Below are 19,113 nucleotides of genomic sequence, written 5' to 3' on the forward strand. Positions count from 1 at the left end.
TGCTTTAATCCTCCATGGATTAGATTCAACCAGGTTCTGGAAACGTTCCTCAGAGAGATGGTCCAGATTGACCTGATAGGTTCACACAGCTGCTGAAAATCTGTCAGATTCCATAATGTGAATCTCCCGTTCCAGCATATCCAGAAGTGGGATGTGGGGAGCTCTACTGGTGCTCTATTAGTGCTCTAAGTGAGCTATTTGTACTGTAGATGCACTACTGGACTGAGATCTGGTGACTGGAGGCCAGTAGAGTTCATGTTCTAGAACCCATTCTGTGATGATTGAAGCTTTATGACATGGTGTTATCCTGCTGGATGAAGATGGGTTCACTGGTCATAAAGGGATGGACGTGGTCAGCACCAACACTCAGGTAGGCTGTGGCTGAGGAACAGTTGTTACTAAAGGGCCCAAAATGAGCCAAGAAAACATCCCCCACACCATTAAATCACCAGTAGCAGCCTGAACTTTGATACCAGGATGGATCCACGCTTTCATGTTTCTGACCCGACCATCTGAATGACGCAGCAGAAATCCAGACTCATCAGGCCAGGCGATGTGTTTCCAGTTTTCTATTGTCCGATTCTGATGATCCTGTGTGGATTGTAGCCTCAGTTTAATTTTCTAAGCTGACAGGAGTAGAACCCAGTGTGATCTGTGAAGAAACCTGTCGGAAGCCTCCAGAGCATGAAGGGAGTAGGTCCATGATGGTTTGTAGGGTTGTCCTCTCTGTCCCCTGCTAGCTGTGTCCCACCAAGTTCCCCCAGTGGAGCTTCTCTTCTTCCGTTAAGGATGCTGTTCCTGTTCCTGTCAAGAGGGGCAGCCCCCCAACACACCACTCCAGGGCAGGGCTCTGGTCACCAGGCTGGGAGAGCAGCCGTCCAGATTCCGGTGGCTTGGACCCCCATGTAGAGCGATGGTAGGTGCACCGGTCCACAGTTCACCCTCATCCTGGTGTCTGTCAACGTTACCAACCAGCGAACCATCACAAAATGTGCTGGACAATTAGATGACCAGGAACCACACTGAACCACAGCGACCGTCCCAAAGACATGGACCTTCACGTGGACAAACTAGGCGTGATCATCATCCTCACTTGATCTCCTGAGAGAAAACGGTCAGCAGGCTGATTGGTAGCCATGTGGTTCTGTATGTTCAATGGTGTGGAGGTCCTGGTACCGGTTACACTGGTACCTACAGGCTACCAGGAACGCAGAGAACCACAAAGGTTCCAAAGAAACAGTGAAGCAACATTCAGGGAACCAGTTTATTCACTCTCTCACACACTCAACAGCACATGCTCTCTCAGTCACACACACACACACACACACACACACACACACACACACACACACACACACACACACACACACACACACACACACACACACACACACACACACACACACACACACTCTCTCTGTCTCTCTCTCTCTCTCTCTCTCTGTCCTAATTGGATGACAGCTGACGTGTTGGGATTCAGAGGGAGATCTTGGTGTTCCTGTAGCTCGAATTGTCCCTGAAACAACACAAAATATTGAAGAAGATCAGAACCAGGTTCCTTAGTTCTACCAGAACGATTGCTTCTGGTAGTGGAACATCACAACAGTTAGGGTTAGGGGTTAAGGGTCAGGCGTTAAGGGTCTGGGTTATAGGTTAACGTTAGGGGCGAAGGGTTAGGTTTAGGCAGTTAGTACTCGAGGGTTAGGGTCAGGGTGAGTACCTGAGTTACGGTTATGGGTTAGTACCCATAAGTTTTACTTTGGTTCTAATTTACTTTTATATATTCATGTTACAAACCTATATTTGGTTTTCAAAGTTCCAAAACAGTAAAGTAACCATGTATTGCAATAAATACAATTCTACTTTCAATTCGAATTTGATTGTGTATATTTGTGTATATGTCGATACTAATAAAAAATTATTTATATAATTATGTATATTATTTACTGGGATAAATACTGTATTATTTATATTTACAATAACAAATAACATCTTTTAATATAAATGAAGTTGTGCTAAAGAAAAAGATACCAAGGATGGATATGTTAAACATTTTTTATGTGATAGAGACAAAAATCAAAGGGTACCAAAAAATGGCCAAAACAGGCCAAGGTTGCCAGGGTTAACGGTTAGGGGTTATGGTTAGCGTTAGCGGTTCAGGGTTAGGGTTAGGGGTGGGGGTAACAGGCTAGGGTTAGTACCTGAAGCTTTCGTTGTGGGTCTTGTACTCCATGATGGTTAGAGGTTAGCGATAGGGGTAAGGGGTAACGGGTAACAGGTTTAAGGTTAGTACCTGAGGCTGTCGTTGTGGGTCTTGTACTCCATGATGGTGTTGTTTGGGAGGTTCAGGACTCTTCTCAGAGTGTCTCTGATTCTTGACGTCGTCGTCTGATCATTTGATGTTCTGTTCCAGATTGACAAGATGTCCTCCTGGTAGGACAGAGGAAGAGACCAGTAAGGTCCAGATCCAGTCCAGTTCCTGGGTCACATCCAAGTCCTAATCAAGCCAAGATATTGCTTCAGACTATTTACAGATCCTGACACCATTCTGTCCTAATATAGACAGTAATATTATAAAAAGGGATCAACATATCTGTTGAGGGATGGGGAGTCCCGTGGGGTTAGGACCCTCACCCTTTGTGGCTTCCCAAAAGATTCAAGAGATTTCCTAAAAGGTCTTACTATCACTCATTCAAAGGTAATACATTAACAGATTGACTGCCAGCTCTTTGTAGACACCAATCTCCTGTAATGGACTTCCTCCGACACTACGAACAATTATTGGTGTTTTCTTTCTGTTTTTGACCAATCCCATGATCTTTTGCTCAGAGCGACACCGTGTTCGTGAGCTGTGACATACGCAAACCTTGTTGCATCGTAAGCTGCCATAACTTCTCCATCTTCCTCTGATTCTCCATCCTCTGTTCTGTAACTGGATCAATCACTATGATGATAAATCCATGATTAGAAGCCTGTCACTAACCAGCTACACCAGACTGCCTCCCAGCCCTCCCTGATGAACAAACGTGACTGACATCTACAGACGTCCCTGACAGCCAGTAAAATAAAGGATGATGGAAGCATTCTGATTAACTTGAAGTAACAATAATTAATTCGTTAATGTGTGAGCAGCAACAATCAGTCGTCAATCAACAGTTGTCGATCATCAATCATTTGTCAATCAACAGTCAGTCGTCAATCATCAGTCATCAATCAAAAGTCACTCGTCAATCAACAATATTTCGTTAATCAACAGTCAGTCTTCAATCCCCAATCAGCTGTCAATCAACAATCACTCGTCAATCAACAGTCAAATATTCAAGCAAACTGTAAAACTGTCCACATGTACTGGTGGATGTACATGTACTGATTTCCAGGCCTTTGTACCCAAAGGCCTGGAAATTCCACCCCCAATTCAGCAACAGCGCACTATGGGCTTGAAACTCAAACTGGCCTATCTGCCACTCTCTCCCTCTCTCTCTCTCCATCTCTTTTACTTGACTTATCTCTTTCCCCAATGTACTTCTATTTCCCAACCAACAGGTCAAGGCGGATGACCGCCCTCCTGAGCCTGGGTCCTGCCCGGAGTTTCCTCAATGAGGGAGTTTTTTCCCAGCCACCGTTGCTTATGCTTGCTCTGGAGGGCATTGTTGGCTTTCTATCTGTAAAGGGCCTGTAAATGTCTTCTGATATGATTCATGGCTATATAAATAAAAGTTGATTGAGTGATGTACTGCTACCGTAATCTAATTGTAATACTCTCCAGATGTAGTGGTACTGTATTCCTACAGTGATACCGTCTAGGTGTAGTGCTACTGTAGTCCTACTGTAACACTGTCCAGATGAAATTGAAATTTAATTTGGTTATTCATATTTTTCACATTTAAAAACAATTGTATTGATAATAACCAAAAAAGTACTGGGCTGAAGCAAACTGCTGATATAAGCCCACCCTGATTAACACAACTTAATCACAACATCAACATCCTTGTTATTGACACCATCCCATGACTTAAACCTCAGCAAATACACAAACATTAATAACCAACAATTAAATCATATTAATTTTTTTCGTTGAATTAAGACAGAATTTTTATCAACTTAAATTCATCTTCCAAATAATTCCAGAGTTTCACTCCTAGTACAGACACACATCTTTGCCTGACATTTGTTCTTGCTTTAATAGACTCAAAATCGTAATAGACATCGGAGGTTATATGTGCTTTTTCTTACTTTATAAAAGGATTTAATGGTTAAAGGAATGTCCTTATTTACAATTCGAAATACAATTTTTAACATATTTAACTTCAACAAATTTCAATAGACAAGATTTTATAAAAAGTTCATTAGTATGATATAGTGCTATCAGGCGATTAAAAAAATTAATCTAATTACAGGATTTGTAATTAATGAATCTAATTAATCACATTTTAATCTCATACCTACTAAAGGCCCCCAAGTAAAGAATTTGAATTCTAGGACATTACAAAATTGCAGTGCATGAATAATCAATAGAATGCACCAAGAAGAGAAGATTTGAAATCCACATTTTTATTGGTTAAGTGTGCTTTATAAATGAAATTCAAAAGAAAAAAGGCCAAGCACATCATCAAACCAATTAGGCCAGGTGCATTTCTCAAGATTGCAATACAAATAGTTAAATAAAATAAATAAAATTCAGAAATAAAATAAGGCTGAGTCTCAAATAGGCACATAAGCAGACTCTCAATCAAAATGAATACTAAAGCTGACTCAATACAGCAATTCAAAATGAATAGTGTAACTTGCCTCTAAATATGGCAACATCAATGGCAAGATGCAGACAGGCTTTTCCTTCAAAAGGGTTATAGCTAACGTTCAACTCTGTGTTTAAATGATATGTTAGGCTGGAGCTGCTTCGGTGATATGAAAATTCTCTTTTATAAAAGGTGCAAATAATAATAATAATAACAATAATAATAATAGATTTATGGATTAGATTTATATAGCGCTTTTCTGGACACTCAAAGACGCTTTGCATCCGATCCATGATTTATTCACTCCTCATTCATACTTGGTGATGGTAAGCTACGTGTGTAGTAGCCACAGCTGCCCTGGAGCAGACTGACGGAGGTATCTACAGCGCAGATTGGCAGCGCAGAATCACTGCGATTTTGTTAATAGTCCCGTCTTTGTTCTTTTTATAAATAAACTTTCCGCCCAAAGGTCCGAGTGGGTTTGCCTTGCTCTCCTGTGTCGCGTCCATCTCTGTTGTCAGTCACCCTGTTTTTGACTAGTGGCGCAGGTAGGAAGTGACGTACCACTGCAACCTACGGGTCACTCAATGGGCCAAATTTAAAATGCTTGTGCATTGACTTGCCACTCACAATTAATTGCGTTAATTTTTTTAGCGAGTTAATTTGCAGCATAATCTAATTAACGCGCTAAAGTGACAGCCCTAGTATGATCATGAAACCCTACTTTATTAATTAGTCGTATTGCCCTTTTTTGCAATTTAATCAGAGGATCTACGTTTTACATGTGTTTCCCCAGATTTCACAGCAGTAGGAAAGATATGGAAGCACAATTGACAAATACAATATGTGCAGACATTTCTTATTCAATATTTGGGTTCATACAATATACCAAGTGTCTTTGATAATTTATTTCTGATATACTGTATATGTTGCTTCCAACAGATCTGATGATCTATGATCACTCCCAGAAACCTTGTTTCTTAAACCCTTTCAATTTCAATCCCATTCCAAATCAATTTGACCTCTGTGCTCGACTTGCATTGCAAAAATCATGAATTTGGTCTTTTTCTCATTTAAGGATAACTTATTTAAATCAAACCATTTTTAAAATTTTATTGGATCTCGGATTACTCCACCTGGGAAATTAAATGAAAAATGTCCGGTCTTGAGCAATACATATTAGTATCATCTGCAAAAATTACGTTTTAAAATTTCAGAAGCTTTGCATATGTCATTTAGATACAAAATAAATAATTTAGCCCCCAAGACAGAACCTTAGGGTATTCCACAGATGATTTTTTTTCTGTTGTGATGCTATTCCATTGATTTCCACATATTGATGTCTGTTTTTTAAATAACTTTTCAAGCAACAATTTACAACTCCTCTGATCCCATAGCAGTCGCATTTCTGTAAAAGTAAATTATGGTCAATAGTATCGAACGCTTTATGTAAATCAATAAAAATTCCAATTGTGTTTTCTTTGTTCTTTGATACATTCTCAACAAAATCCATTACTGCAAGGGATATTGATTTATTGTTGCGGAATCAATACTGTTGATCACACAAAATGTTATATTTTTCCAAAAAACTGTCTAGTTGATTGATGAACATTTTTTCTAATATTTTTGAAAATTGATCTAGTAAAGAAACAGGCCTTAAGTTGCTTACTTGTTGTGTTCTATCTTTACAGACTGGAAGGACTTTAGCCAGCTTCATTTTATCAGGAAATATTCCATTTTTAAAAGAACTGTTACAAATGTAGGTAAGAGGCTTAACTACAGAGTGGACCACCTCTTTAATCATTGACATATCTATATTATTACTATCTGTAGATTTCTTCCTCTTAAATTTTCTTACAACCTTTAACACATCACGATCACACACTGGCCCAAGATACATGGAATTTGGATTCTTGTCAATGCCAATATTTTCATTTGCAACCTGTGATTGTGGTATTTGCCTCGCTAGACTTGGGCCCACATTAACAAAAAAAAAATCATTAAATGCATTGGCAATTTCATTTGCATCACTGATTACCTTTATTTGTTATTTGTTTTATGGGATATTTAGGGTTGTGTTGGTCAATCATTTCCTCAATTACTTCCTTCAACAAGTCAAGGCAGATGACCGCCCTCCAGAGCCTGGGTCCTGCCCAGAATTTCTTCTTCAATGAGGGAGTTTTTCCCCGCCACCGTTGCTTAGCTTGCTCTGGAGGGCATTGCTTGCTTTCTATCTGTAAAGCGCTTTGAAATGTCTTCAGATGTGATTAAGTGCTATATAAATAAAAGTTAATTAATGACTGACTAAGTTGCCCTAATATTTGTTTTAAACCTTTGGAGTTGCAGACTGGAGTAATTCTGTCTCTGTTCTCTTATAATTGATGTCAGTTCGTTTCTATATTGTTTGTACTTTCTTTCATTTTCTGCTGTTGGAAAATGTATAAATTTTTTATATAGCATTTTTTTCTTTCTGCATGATTTTTCCAGGCCACTTGTCATCGATGGATTCTGTCTGCTTTTGTGTTTTACTTTAATTTTCTTAATTGGACAATAATAATCATAAATTGACATGTGTCTAGAAGTAGGTTATTTGAGTCATTAGTGTCTTCCACATAAACCTCACTCCAGTCACGGTCACTGAATGCTGCTTTAAAAGCTTCCATTGCATTAGAATGTCTTATTCTCTGTAACTTATAAACTTCTCCTTAATCTTTAAATTAAATTCAAATATGTCAAAAACTGGCAAATGATCACCTGTATCTGTCAGCAAAAATCCACTCTTCAATTTTTGGTCAGTTAGATTAACAAAGATATTATCAATCAAAGTTGCACTGCTGCTAGTTATTCTACTTGGTTTAAATCAGTGGTTCTTAACCTGGGTTCGATCGAACCCTATGGGTTCGGTGAGTCGGTCTCAGGGGTTCGGCGGAGACGGAGGTCAAGACAAAACATACACGAATCACTGTGTACGTTTGACACATCATGTCAATTCATGATGACACGCCCCCCCTTAGCCATCACTGGCTGCAGGTAATCACGCTACATCGAATAGCCTACCTGTGCTTCATGGGATTTTGCGCACTCAGTAGCCGATTAATGCCAGTCATGATGGTACGTCATCTGATTGCTTTCTTAATATTTTAATTCATAGTAACTATGTTGAGCAAAAAAAGAAAGTGGTCGGATGAATATGTGCAACATGAATTTACTTATAACGGAACGTGATGGGAGTCAGGGTTCTGGATGCAATGTCAAGTTGAGCAACTCTAGTCTCATACTGGCAAAAATAAAGGAACACTTCCTTAAGCTGCATGGAAAACAAAACAAACAGACTTTGCTGTTAAAATGACATAAGAGGAGCACTTGCCAAGGTGAAGCCACGCATATCTGAAGTCGTCTCTCAATCACAACAGCAGAAGTCACACTGATTTGCAGGAAGGTCATTTCATGTGAGTTCATGCACTTCTTGGTTTTGTTCTTTGAAAAAGGTGACATTAATGCATAATTCATTAACTACACCAGTAAAACTTACCTAAAAGCCTTTAATTCTCTCAATTACTTATAAGCCAATGTGCCTTATAAATGAAAAAAGTTTTAAAATAGACCATTCATTGCAGATGAGTTCTCAGATGTGTTTTATAATCCAATGCGCTTTATAATCCAGTGCGCCTTATGTATATATATATTTTTTTTAAAGTCATTCATTGAAGGTGCACCTTATAATCTAGTGCGCCTTATAGTACGGAAAATACTGTACTTATGTCTTAAATTTGAAAAAAAATTATTATTTTTTTATTTACTAAAGAAGGGTTCAGTGAGTGAGCATATGAAACCGGCAGGGTTCGGTACCTCCAACGAGGTTAAGAACCACTGGTTAGATATTAAAGGATACATACCCATACTGAATATATTATTAACAAAATCTGTTGTTTTTACATGTTCAGAAGATTAAAGCAAATCAACATTAAAATCCCCACATACCATCAGATTTCTGTTTTTTATTTTAGAATATTACTAAGATTTTTTCGTTGAATTCATTAATGCATGATACAGGAGTCCTATAAATACAACTAGAGTATTTTCGGCACTATAAGGCGCACCTGAAAGCCTATATTTTTCTCATAAACCCGCAGTGCGCCTTATAATCCGATGCGCCTTATACTGTATATGGATTAATATTCATATTAATATTGGTTTAAAACATGATCGCTGAAAAAAAGCCGGCAGTCTGGCCAGCAGTCATGCCGCACAACGCCACCAGAGGCACCACCACAAGGCACTCGGTCCTACGCACCCTCACAACGGTAGTCAAGGGGCGTCGCAAAAGTGCCAGCTCTTACTGACCTGCTGTCTGACGACAAAGCAGCCTGCGAAGGGCACCGGTGCCTAGCTACGATTCCGTAGCAAAAAATAAGGAACTTTCAACAATTCTATTAATAAAGTTTCAGGGTGGTGAGACATCGACGTTAAAGTCAGTTCTGAGTAAAACAGTGTCGCATTTGCCAGTAAATTGGCAGCCTGATATTAAAAACTGGTTAAAAAATTGTTTAGGACACACAGCAGCAAATAGCGGCGCATCACCTCCAACTGGACTACCGATCGATCAAAGCAATATTTAATTAAGCTCCGACGTTCGTCTTTGTTTATTAAATATCTGATTCGAACTTCAGATCAGGAAATAATCCGCCCTGTTCCAACTGAGTGGTCCACTCGTAATGAATTTAACCAGTTTTTAATGTCAGGTTTTTTAATGTGGCGTATTATGCCAGACAGAGTGGCAAATACACCACTTTGTCTGGCTCATAGAACTGACTATTCCGTCGGTGCCTCACCTCCATGAATCTCACCACACGTCACTGAGAGCTATAGAAATAAAATCTAATTTGACTATGTCTTTGGATAATTTTTTACTACAGTATTTTGTAGTACTTTTATCAGTAAATCTCAGCAGCTAAGGGAAAAACCCATGCGTGTTGACTTCTTTCCAAGGCCCCGTCCACACGATGACGGACTTTTTTGAAAACGCAACTTTTTAAAAACGCATCGAAAACGATTCGCGTCCACACGACAGCGTTTTCAAAAAAATCTCCGTCCACACATTAATGCACCAGTGCGTTTTCGAAGACAGCTATAAACATGCCAAACCATTTGAGGCAAATTTTATCCAATAGGAATCCTCCGTGTTTTGTTGTCACAACACACGGGCCCATAAATACGACATCACAGAGGTTTTTGTCGCAGGCGAGACGTCAGCGTTTTTAAAAAGTTGCGGATACACCGTCCACATGACAACGCAGACCCAGTGTTTTTAAAAAAATCCACCTCGGCCAGCGTTCTCAAAAAGTTGCGTTTTCATTCCGGATATCTGCATTGTCATGTGGACGGAAGGAGTAAACGCAACAAAAAAGTTGGGCCTAAAATGGCAAAGTGATCAAGTGATCAGGTTTCCTTGATGAGGCTCAGAATGGCCTCATTGACATAATAGGGACGTTCACAGCTGATTAAAGATACTCACAGTCATGAGTGCTCTAGCTAGTGGACGGATAGCGCAACTACAGCCACTAGTTTTTCAAATCTATTTCTTAAAATTATTAAATGCACCTTATATATGGAATACACTATAAAGTAAACAATTCATTAAAGGTGCGCCTTATAATCCAGTGCACCTTATAGTGCAGAAAATACTATAATCAATATAAATTTCTTTACCTTTTCATCTCTTATTTCAACTGCTACACATTCCAATAGGTCACCGACCGAAAAAGTCATTGTGTCCATGACTTTACAATGTATACCCTGTTTCACAAATAGAGCAACTCCTCCCCCAATTTTGTTATTCCTATTTTGCTTAAATAATTCATAATCTTCTAAGCTATCATTCAAAACTTTACTTTCACAAAGCCAAGTCTCTGAAACGGCTACAACACTGAATTTAAACTCAAAATTATTTCGGTAATACTTAATTTTGTCCATATTTTTATAGAGGCTCTGGCTGTTGATGTGAATCAAAGAAAATTGCTCAGTCAGTGCATTAACTTCATCTTCGAAGTAATATTTGCAATTCATATTTAACAGGCACAACATGTGCCTGTGCACACATTGTGGTAGTGGTCACCTTGTGGTGGTCTCTGTCATATGTGGTGAAAGAGACCACTGGACTTTGTCACCATCTCTTTTATTGCTGCATCTATGTCCTTTCCTCTTGTGTGTGTTTCATAGCAGTGTGACACTCAGCAAAGAGCTCCTTATCTTTGTGAAGGAACCTCACACACACAAAAGCTGGACATTACCAGTAACATCTGTAGACTCATCAATAGCCCACTTCTTCCTGTTCAGGACAGCCTTGGTAACCAAGGAGGTCAGGGCTGTCCTGAACAGGAAGAAGCGGGCGTTCAGGAGCAAGAACGAGGAGGAGATGAGGAAGGCCCAGCAGGAAGTGAGACTCTGCCTGAGGGAAGCCAAGGAGGCGTACAGAAGGAAGCTGGAGAAGCAGCTGGGGCGCAACCAGGTGCGGGAGGTCTGGAATGGGATGAGAACCATCACCGGACGAGGGAAAGGGCGCAGCACTGTGGAGGGGAATATTGAACGAGCGAAAGAACTAAACAGCTTTTTCAATCGTTTCAGCTCCCCCACCACTCCCGGCTCCTCGTCCCAGGCCTCTTCCAGTCCTGCAAACCGCTCCACTTATGCTCCCTCCTCCTGTGCTTCCTCTCCTTCCACCCCTGCCACTTCTCCCGAGCAAGAACTGCGAAGCTCAACGGCCCCACCTCAATCACTGGACTTCGAACCTCGCCACAACCTCCTGCTCCCACCACGACGGAGACCGTCATCACTGCAGACCTGGTGACGACAACGCTGAGGAGGCTCCGACTCCATGAGGCGGCTGGACCAGATAAGGTCTCCCCAAGACTCCTCCGAGCCTGTGCTCCGGAACTAGGGGACCCCCTGCAACAATTGTTCAACCTCAGTCTGCGGCTGGGGAGGGTCCCGTCACTGTGGAAGACCTCCTGCATTGTCCCTGTACCCAAGAAAGGACGCCCTACTGAGCTCAACGACCACCGACCGGTCGCTCTTACCTCCCACGCAATGAAGACCCTGGAGCGACTGGTCCTGGAGCTCATGCGTCCACAGGTGCAGGGTGCTATGAACCCTCTCCAGTTCGCCTATCAGGCCACGGTTGGGGTTGACGACGCTGTCTTGTACCACCTCCACCGCGTGCTCTCCTACCTGGACGCCGGGGGCTGTGCAGTCAGAGTGCTCTTCTTTGACTTTTCAAGTGCCTTCAACACCATCCAGCCCCGGCTCCTGCAGGATAAACTGACCTCCATGGCTGTGGACCCCTACCTCGTGAGCTGCATTACGGACTACAGATCCCAGTATATCCATATGGGGGACTGTTTGTCTTCTATGGTGACCAGCAGCACGGGGGCGCCACAGGGGACCGTTCTCTCCCCCATTCTCTTCACCCTCTACACATCAGACTTCAGGGGGGGTACAGGTCATTGGTGGCTGACTTCGTAGAGTGGTGCCAACAGAACCAGCTCCAGCTCAACGTCTCCAAGACAAAGGAGATGGTGCTGGATTTCCGGCGGGCACCTCCCTCTCCACAACCAGTGATCATCGAGGGCAGTGAGGTGGAGGTGGTAGGAAACTATAAGTATCTGGTACTGCAGCTAGACAGCAGACTGGACTGGTCACTCAAGTCCTGTTAGTGCTGCATGTGTCTGTTAGTGTAGTGTATGTCTTGCGGTATGTCCTGTGATGTCAGTGTTTCTTTTTCTCCTGGTGTTCAGTATTATTCGTTATGTAATGCCTGAGCAGTGGATATATACAATTTCCTCCGGGATTAATAAAGTATCTATCTATCTATCTATCTAGCCACAGATATGCATTGTACTCTCTGAATAGCTGTGTCAAGCTGATATTTCTGATTTTCTGGTTGCTGTTGAAGCTGACATTGAGAGTTTTAGGATTTTAAGCACTTATTCACAACTGTCCCATCACTTAAAGATGTTTTATGTTGCCCCAAAATCCATAATGCCTTCAGTGAACATTCCTTTTGCATTTTTCTCGGTCAATTAGTACAGATAATTCTGTGCAAAAGTTCTGTGATTTGTTTCGTAGTGGCGCTTCACGTTATTAATTAATGCTACGTGTTCAGACTATATGAGGTAAAATGGTTTTGAACTGCCTGACGGAGGAATAAAGATAAATTTCGTCCACTCATTGTTAACCAGTTTTCTTCATTAACCTCCCTTTGTTTGGAGCTATGCTGTCCTCACTGTCTCCCTACCTCCGAGCTCCGCTGTAGCGGTAAACTCACAGCCGCAGCGGGCTGTCTCACTTTCAGGTGCGCTGACAGAGCAGGGAAACAAACGATCTGATTGGCTGAACTGAGCTATTACCGTATTAACTGGAGGAGCAGCGCTCACCGTCTGTAGCCGCGACCGTCAGTAAAAATGCGGCAAGAAAATATACTCCCGTGAATTTATCATGGAGTGGCCACGGGTCCAGACAGAACCATCACGCGGTCCGGATCCTGACCGCGGTCCGCCATTTGGTGACCCCAGGTTTAAAGTCTGTTTGGTCCTCCATTTTCTTGGACTAGCTACCTCTTTTGAGCAACGCTACCAGGGATTTTTCTCTTAGCCAAGCAGGTCATTTTACTGTCTATCGTTGTTTTACTTAAATTTCTCCAAGTCTTCCATTTCTTTCCGGTGTTCCATTTAGTTTGATCATTATTTTACAGTTTCTTGTCCATGTGTCCTGGATCTTCTTTTGTTTCTTCAGCATTCTTGCCTGCCATGCCAGCTCTGCATTTTTCCTTGTTAGACGTTCATTCACAAATACTCCAGAGTCTTTGATATTTTTAGTTAACGTTTGCACTTTTATGTTTTCGGTTAACAAATCCCACTATTATCTCATGGCTGTTTCCCTGCTTCTGAGGAAGAGTGTGGCATGCAGAGATGTTTTGACTATCAAGAGGGATGTCTTTACTGTGGAAGAAGAGTATGACTTATTGTTCAAGAGTGTGTAGTTCACTTGTTGGAGCATTTTCACCATCTTTTTCTTCTGCTGTAGTCCTGGCATAGGTGCGATGTCTTGTCACCAAGCCAGTTATCAGCAAGTCATCCGTCCGTGTATACTGCTTCAAGTCATCCACTCTTTTTTGTAGTTCTTCAATCTTCTTGTCTTTTTCCTTGATTGTATCCCTCAGTTGTCGCACTTCCTCAATTAACTTCACCAAGTCTTTTTGCTTCACCAAAGATCTCAACTCCTGTGACATTCATTCATTCATTCATTCATTCATCTTCCAACCCGCTTAATCCGCTAACGCAGGTCGCGGGGTAGCCAGTAGCTATCCTGGCAGTCTCAGGGCGTGAGGCGGGGGACACTCCGGGCACGACGCCAGTGTGCCACATAGAAACAAACAATCATTCACACACACACTCACTCCTATGGTCAATTTGGGACTGGCCAAGCAACCTGAAGCGCATGCTTTTGGAGGTGGGAGGAAGCCGGAGAACCCGGAGAAAACCCACGCAGACACAGGGAGAGCATGTGAACTCCGCACAGAGCGGGACTCGATAAAGTTGAGTAATTTTTTTCACTTCCTCCATATCCTCTGCCATCTTCTTTTCCATCTTTAAACTTAGACCAGGCATTGTTGTTGAGATATTCTTGAATTGTCTCACTTTCGGTCGTCCTGACTCATGTTTGAATGTCTTAGCAGCAGGGCAGCGGAAACCATTCGGTGTTCTCGTCCCATCGGTACCATCCAGTCTTCGTCAGCTCAATAAACGGCAATGTTGTCTTAGCAGCAGAGGTAGTTCTACCATAGTCTTACTGTAATACTGTCCAGGTGTATTGCTACAGTAGTCTTGCAGACTGACCTGAAAGCGGATGGACACGACAGCTCCACAGATCTCCTCCCCCACCATGAACTGCTCCCCCAGCATTGCCAGGATGATGTTCTCCCAGAACCTGCTGGCCAAACCTTTACGAAGACGAATAATCCACTTCCCCCCACTGCGGTTAGACTCGTCCTGGACAGACAGATGGGTAAGTGAGACAGACCGGTGGGTGAGACAGCTGGATGGGTCCGACAGTCATGTGGGGGAGAGAGACGGGTGGTTCAGAGAGACGGGTGGGTGAGACAGTACGCTACCTCCCACATGGGTTTGATTCCCTCCTTGAACAGGTGGAAGTCGCTGTGTCCACTCAGATCACCGGGTCGAACCAGGTGACTGTAGAACCTCCAGAACTGCTCCACCTGAACAGACACACATTTGATCCATTCACTTATTGATCAACAAGATCAGTTTAACAGGGCTCTGAACCATACACAATGTGTGTGTGTGTGTGTGTGTGTGTGTGTGTGTGTGTGTGTGTGTGTGTGTGTGTGTGTGTGTGTGAGTGTGTGTGTGTGTGTGTGTGTACCGATGCCACCGTTCCTATCTGCCGAATGTTCTGCTCGTAGCTCTGGGAGCTGGCAGGTCGACTGGGAATTCGTCTGCTGTACCAGAATGTGTAATTGTACTGGAGGGGATGCTCCCCCACCCCTGGACACACCATCTAAACAGAGACAGTGAGGTAGACAGACAGGTGGACTAACAGCAGACACACAGACAGACAGACTGTCTGACCTTACGTCTGTTCTTGTTGTTGTTGATCCCATCACTGTTATCATGGTGACTCCCGGACTCTACTTGGTCATCATCCTGTGGGCTGAAACAGATTGGAGTGGAGGTGACAATAACACTTCACCTGACGGAACACCTGTACTACTATGCATGATCACTGTACAGTAGTATTGTAAATACAATGTATATACACACACACACATATATTATATATATATATATATATATATATATATATATATATATATATATATATACACACACACACACAGGTAAAAGCCAGTAAATTAGAATATTTTGAAAAACTTGATTTATTTCAGTAATTGCAGTCAAAAGGTGTACCTTGCACACAGACTGATGCATTCAAATGTGTATTTCATTCAATTGTGATGATTTGAAATGGCAACAAATGAAAATCCAAAATTCTGTGTGTCACAAAAGTAGAATATTGTGTAAGGGTTAAATTTTGAAAACACCTGGTGCCACAAACTAATAAGCTGATTAACTCAAAACACCTGTAAAGGGCTTTAAATGGTCTCTCAGTCCAGTTCTGAAGTCTACACAAACATGGGGAAGACTTCAGATTTGACAGCTGTCCAAAAGGCGACCATCGACACATTGCACAAGGAGGGAAGGACACAAAAGGTTATTGCTGAAGAGGCTGGCTGTTCTCAGAGCTCTGTGTCCAAACACATTTAATGGAGAGGCAAAGGGAAGGAATAACTGTGGTAAGAAAAAGTGTACAAGCGATAGGGATCACCGCGCCCTGGTCAGGATTGTGAAAAAAACCCCATTCAAAAACGTGGGGGAGATTCACAAGGAGTGGACAGCTGCTGGAGTCAGCGCTTCAAGATCCACCACCAAGAGACGCTTGAAAGACATGGGTTTCAACTGCCGCATACCTCGTGTCAAGCCACTGTTGACCAAGAAACAGCGCGAAAAGCGTCTCACCTGGGCTAAGGAAAAAAAGAGCTGGACTGCTGCTGAGTGGTCCAAAGTCATGTTTTCTGACTAAAGCAAATTTTGCATTTCCTTTGGAAATCGAGGTCCCAGAGTCTGGAGGAGGACAGGAGAGGCACAGGATCCAAGTTGCCTGAAGTCTAGTGTAAAGTTCCCACCATCAGTGATGGTTTGGGGTGCCATGTCATCTGCTGGTGTCGGTCCACTCTGTTTCCTGAGATCCAGGGTCAACGAAGCAGTCTACCAGCAAGTTTTAGAGCACTTCATGCTTCCTGCTGCTGACCTGCTCTATGGAAATGGAGATTTCAAGTTCCAACAGGACTTGGCGCCTGCACACAGCGCAAAATCTACCCGTGCCTGGTTTACGGACCATGGTATTTCTGGTCTAAATTGGCCAGCCAACTCCCCTGACCTTAGCCCCATAGAAAATCTGTGGGGTATTGTGAAAAGGAAGATGCAGAATGCCAGACCCAAAAACGCAGAAGAGTTGAAGGCCACTATAAGAGCAACCTGGGCTCTCATCACACCTGAGCAGTGCCAGAAACTCATCGACTCCATGCCACGCCGCATTAATGCAGTAATTGAGGCAAAAGGAGCTCCAACCAAGTATTGAGTATTGTACATGCTCATATTTTTCATTTTCATACTTTTCAGTTGGCCAACATTTCTAGAAATCCCTTTTTTGTATTAGCCTTAAGTAATATTCTAATTTTGTGACACACGGAATTTTGGATTTTCATTTGTTGCCACTTCAAATCATCACAATTAAATGAAATACACATTTGAATGCATCAGTCTGTGTGCAATGAATACATATAATGTACAAGTTACACCTTTTGACTGCAATTACTGAAATAAATCAAGTTTTTCAAAATATTCTAATTTACTGGCTTTTACCTGTATATATAAAACCCGCAGCGCACTGACGTCGCGCCCGGAGTTTCCCCTGCCTCACGCCCTCACTCAGCTGGGATACAGCTGCCCGTGACCCGCTGCAGCGGAGAAGCGGTACGGAAGATGAATGAATGAATGTATTATTATGGCATATTACTGTATCATAGTACTGTACAGTAATAAACCTATTATTTTACTATTTTATTGTATAGTATTACCGTACATTACTACCGTATCCTAGCACTGTTTAGCTTTGTGGTGACAGGAGATGCTGCTGGACCAATATCGTATCAATAAAGGATCAATCAATTGGAGCAGGTTAAGCCAGTTCCCACATGCTGTCAGCATACAGCAGCATCGCCCCAGTCCGCGCTGGGACACAGAGACGAGGTTTCCACGGCCCTCACTGACGGGTTTATTGATCAGGTGTCCAGCGCTATTTACTGATCAGGCGTACCGATCGTGTGGTGACTTCATTAACTGTTATGTACTTCTGACGTAGAAAAATGGGCCTGGAACTTCTCTGTTTGCTCCAAGAGGTCCGTGACCAGACCAGTAAGCTACACATGTCATGCTAATGGTTAGCTGTGCTCCGGGCTACTTCCGGGCTAATCGCGGGCCTACCGGGCGTCAGGAGAGTCTTACCGCTCGAGCTGGTTCATCATCCTCCGTTATCTCCCGCCTCCGCTTCTGCCTTTCCTCCGCTGAAGCTATTTCATGAAGCTCACTCACTTCATAAGCTTCTCCGCACGCTGCTTCCGCTTTCTGGCAGTGCATCTGCGCAGCAGGAGCAGCGACGGGAGGACAGAAGGGCCAATCTTCATTCAAAGGGCGGAAGGCAATTCCATAGCGTCCACCCCAGCGGGACCGAATGGACTGATCGGAGATCGATAGTCCCGTCAATAGTAGTTCATATCAAACTAATGACATCTGGTCAGAGGAGCAGGTGATCAATCCTTTACAATGTGATCAGTTAGTTTGGAACGCATGAAAAATAGCATTCAATTGAGTTTGAAGACGTCCGTGTTTATGTAGTATACTATCCAGGGATTCCCAAAGTGTGGTGCGCGAGCTGCCGCTAGGGGGTGCGCGAGTGTAATGGCAGCTGAGCACCTTGAAATACATAAATAATTAAATAAATAATTTGAACACTTTTTAATGGAGGATTAACAGTTTAAATATTTAAATTCATTCACGCACATCATTAGTAATTTTCAATTAAAAAACGTTTTGGGAAAATTTTAAATTAAAAAAAAAAACCCAAAATGCACTTGGCTTTCTCCTAGCTACGCGCTAGCTTGTTGTGATAGCAACAACAATAATATGCCGAAATGTATAACTGGTTAAAAACGGGCAGTCTGTCCGGTATTAAATCTGGGAGAAATGAAAGAGGACAGGATACATTGGCCACAACTGAGAGCTGTGCAGTCTACCAGGCTGAAGAAATCCAGCAGGAAAAAGAGAGTGATGATGACGAGACAGGGGAAACTTAAAATGAAGAGCACAGAACACAGAGAACTCACCCGGACACTTCATCGGGACAAGGAGTCAAGAACACAATGAGACTCGTACTCGAAAGAGAAAATATGATGTTGAACTTGGGCCTATGTTATTTTGATTCTTTGTGGCGGAATAGCATATTTGTTACCATTTAATAACTTACAGTTTGTTAAATAGGCCTATTTGTCACATAGCAGGGCTCGAATTTGCGCCCATTTTGTTTTATCATTGTGAGTATTAAATATATTTGGGAGCACCGGTGCGACTAGGGAAAAAAATCTGGTGCATCTTTTTTTGTGAGACCGTGCTCCTGCGGTCCTGCCAACAATGAGAGCGCAGCTGCGTCTGCTCTCCTGGGCGAGGGAGAGAGGAGGAACGGA

At 42.5% G+C, this 19,113-nt stretch overlaps 1 protein-coding gene across 6 annotated transcripts; it reads right to left on the bottom strand.

Annotated features, from left to right (window-relative positions):
* Positions 1–1,230: 1,230 nt before the first annotated feature.
* On the bottom strand, positions 1,231–18,045 carry eif4e2rs1 (eukaryotic translation initiation factor 4E family member 2 related sequence 1). Of its 6 annotated transcripts, none has more exons than XM_068308043.1 (7): positions 17,879–18,045; positions 15,383–15,457; positions 15,177–15,311; positions 14,905–15,009; positions 14,630–14,782; positions 2,294–2,430; positions 1,235–1,516 (listed from the first exon to the last, which is right to left on the bottom strand). In XM_068308043.1, exons 1-7 carry the CDS (start codon positions 18,008–18,010, stop codon positions 1,477–1,479), a joined length of 777 nt encoding a protein of 258 aa, XP_068164144.1. In that variant the 5' UTR covers positions 18,011–18,045; the 3' UTR covers positions 1,235–1,476. The 6 variants fall into 6 exon arrangements, with proteins under 6 accessions (XP_068164146.1, XP_068164144.1, XP_068164149.1 ...); XM_068308047.1 differs by having other exon boundaries at positions 1,240–1,516; positions 15,388–15,457; positions 17,879–18,018; XM_068308044.1 differs by having other exon boundaries at positions 1,241–1,516; positions 15,383–15,464; positions 17,879–18,038.
* Positions 18,046–19,113: the final 1,068 nt, after the last annotated feature.

This window comes from Antennarius striatus, chromosome 23, assembly GCF_040054535.1.
Source record: "Antennarius striatus isolate MH-2024 chromosome 23, ASM4005453v1, whole genome shotgun sequence".
Taxonomy (NCBI): Eukaryota; Metazoa; Chordata; class Actinopteri; order Lophiiformes; family Antennariidae; genus Antennarius; species Antennarius striatus.

Coding starts and splice junctions, on each gene's coding strand:
- eif4e2rs1 (XM_068308043.1), bottom strand. CDS start 18,010: ATGCACTGCCAGAAAGCGGAAGCAGCGTGCGGAGAAGCTTATGAAGTG. Junction 15,010..15,176: donor AGATAGGAACGGTGGCATCG/GTACACACACAC, acceptor GTGTCTGTTCAG/GTGGAGCAGTTCTGGAGGTT. Junction 2,431..14,629: donor TCGTGTCCATCCGCTTTCAG/GTCAGTCTGCAA, acceptor CTGTCCTACCAG/GAGGACATCTTGTCAATCTG.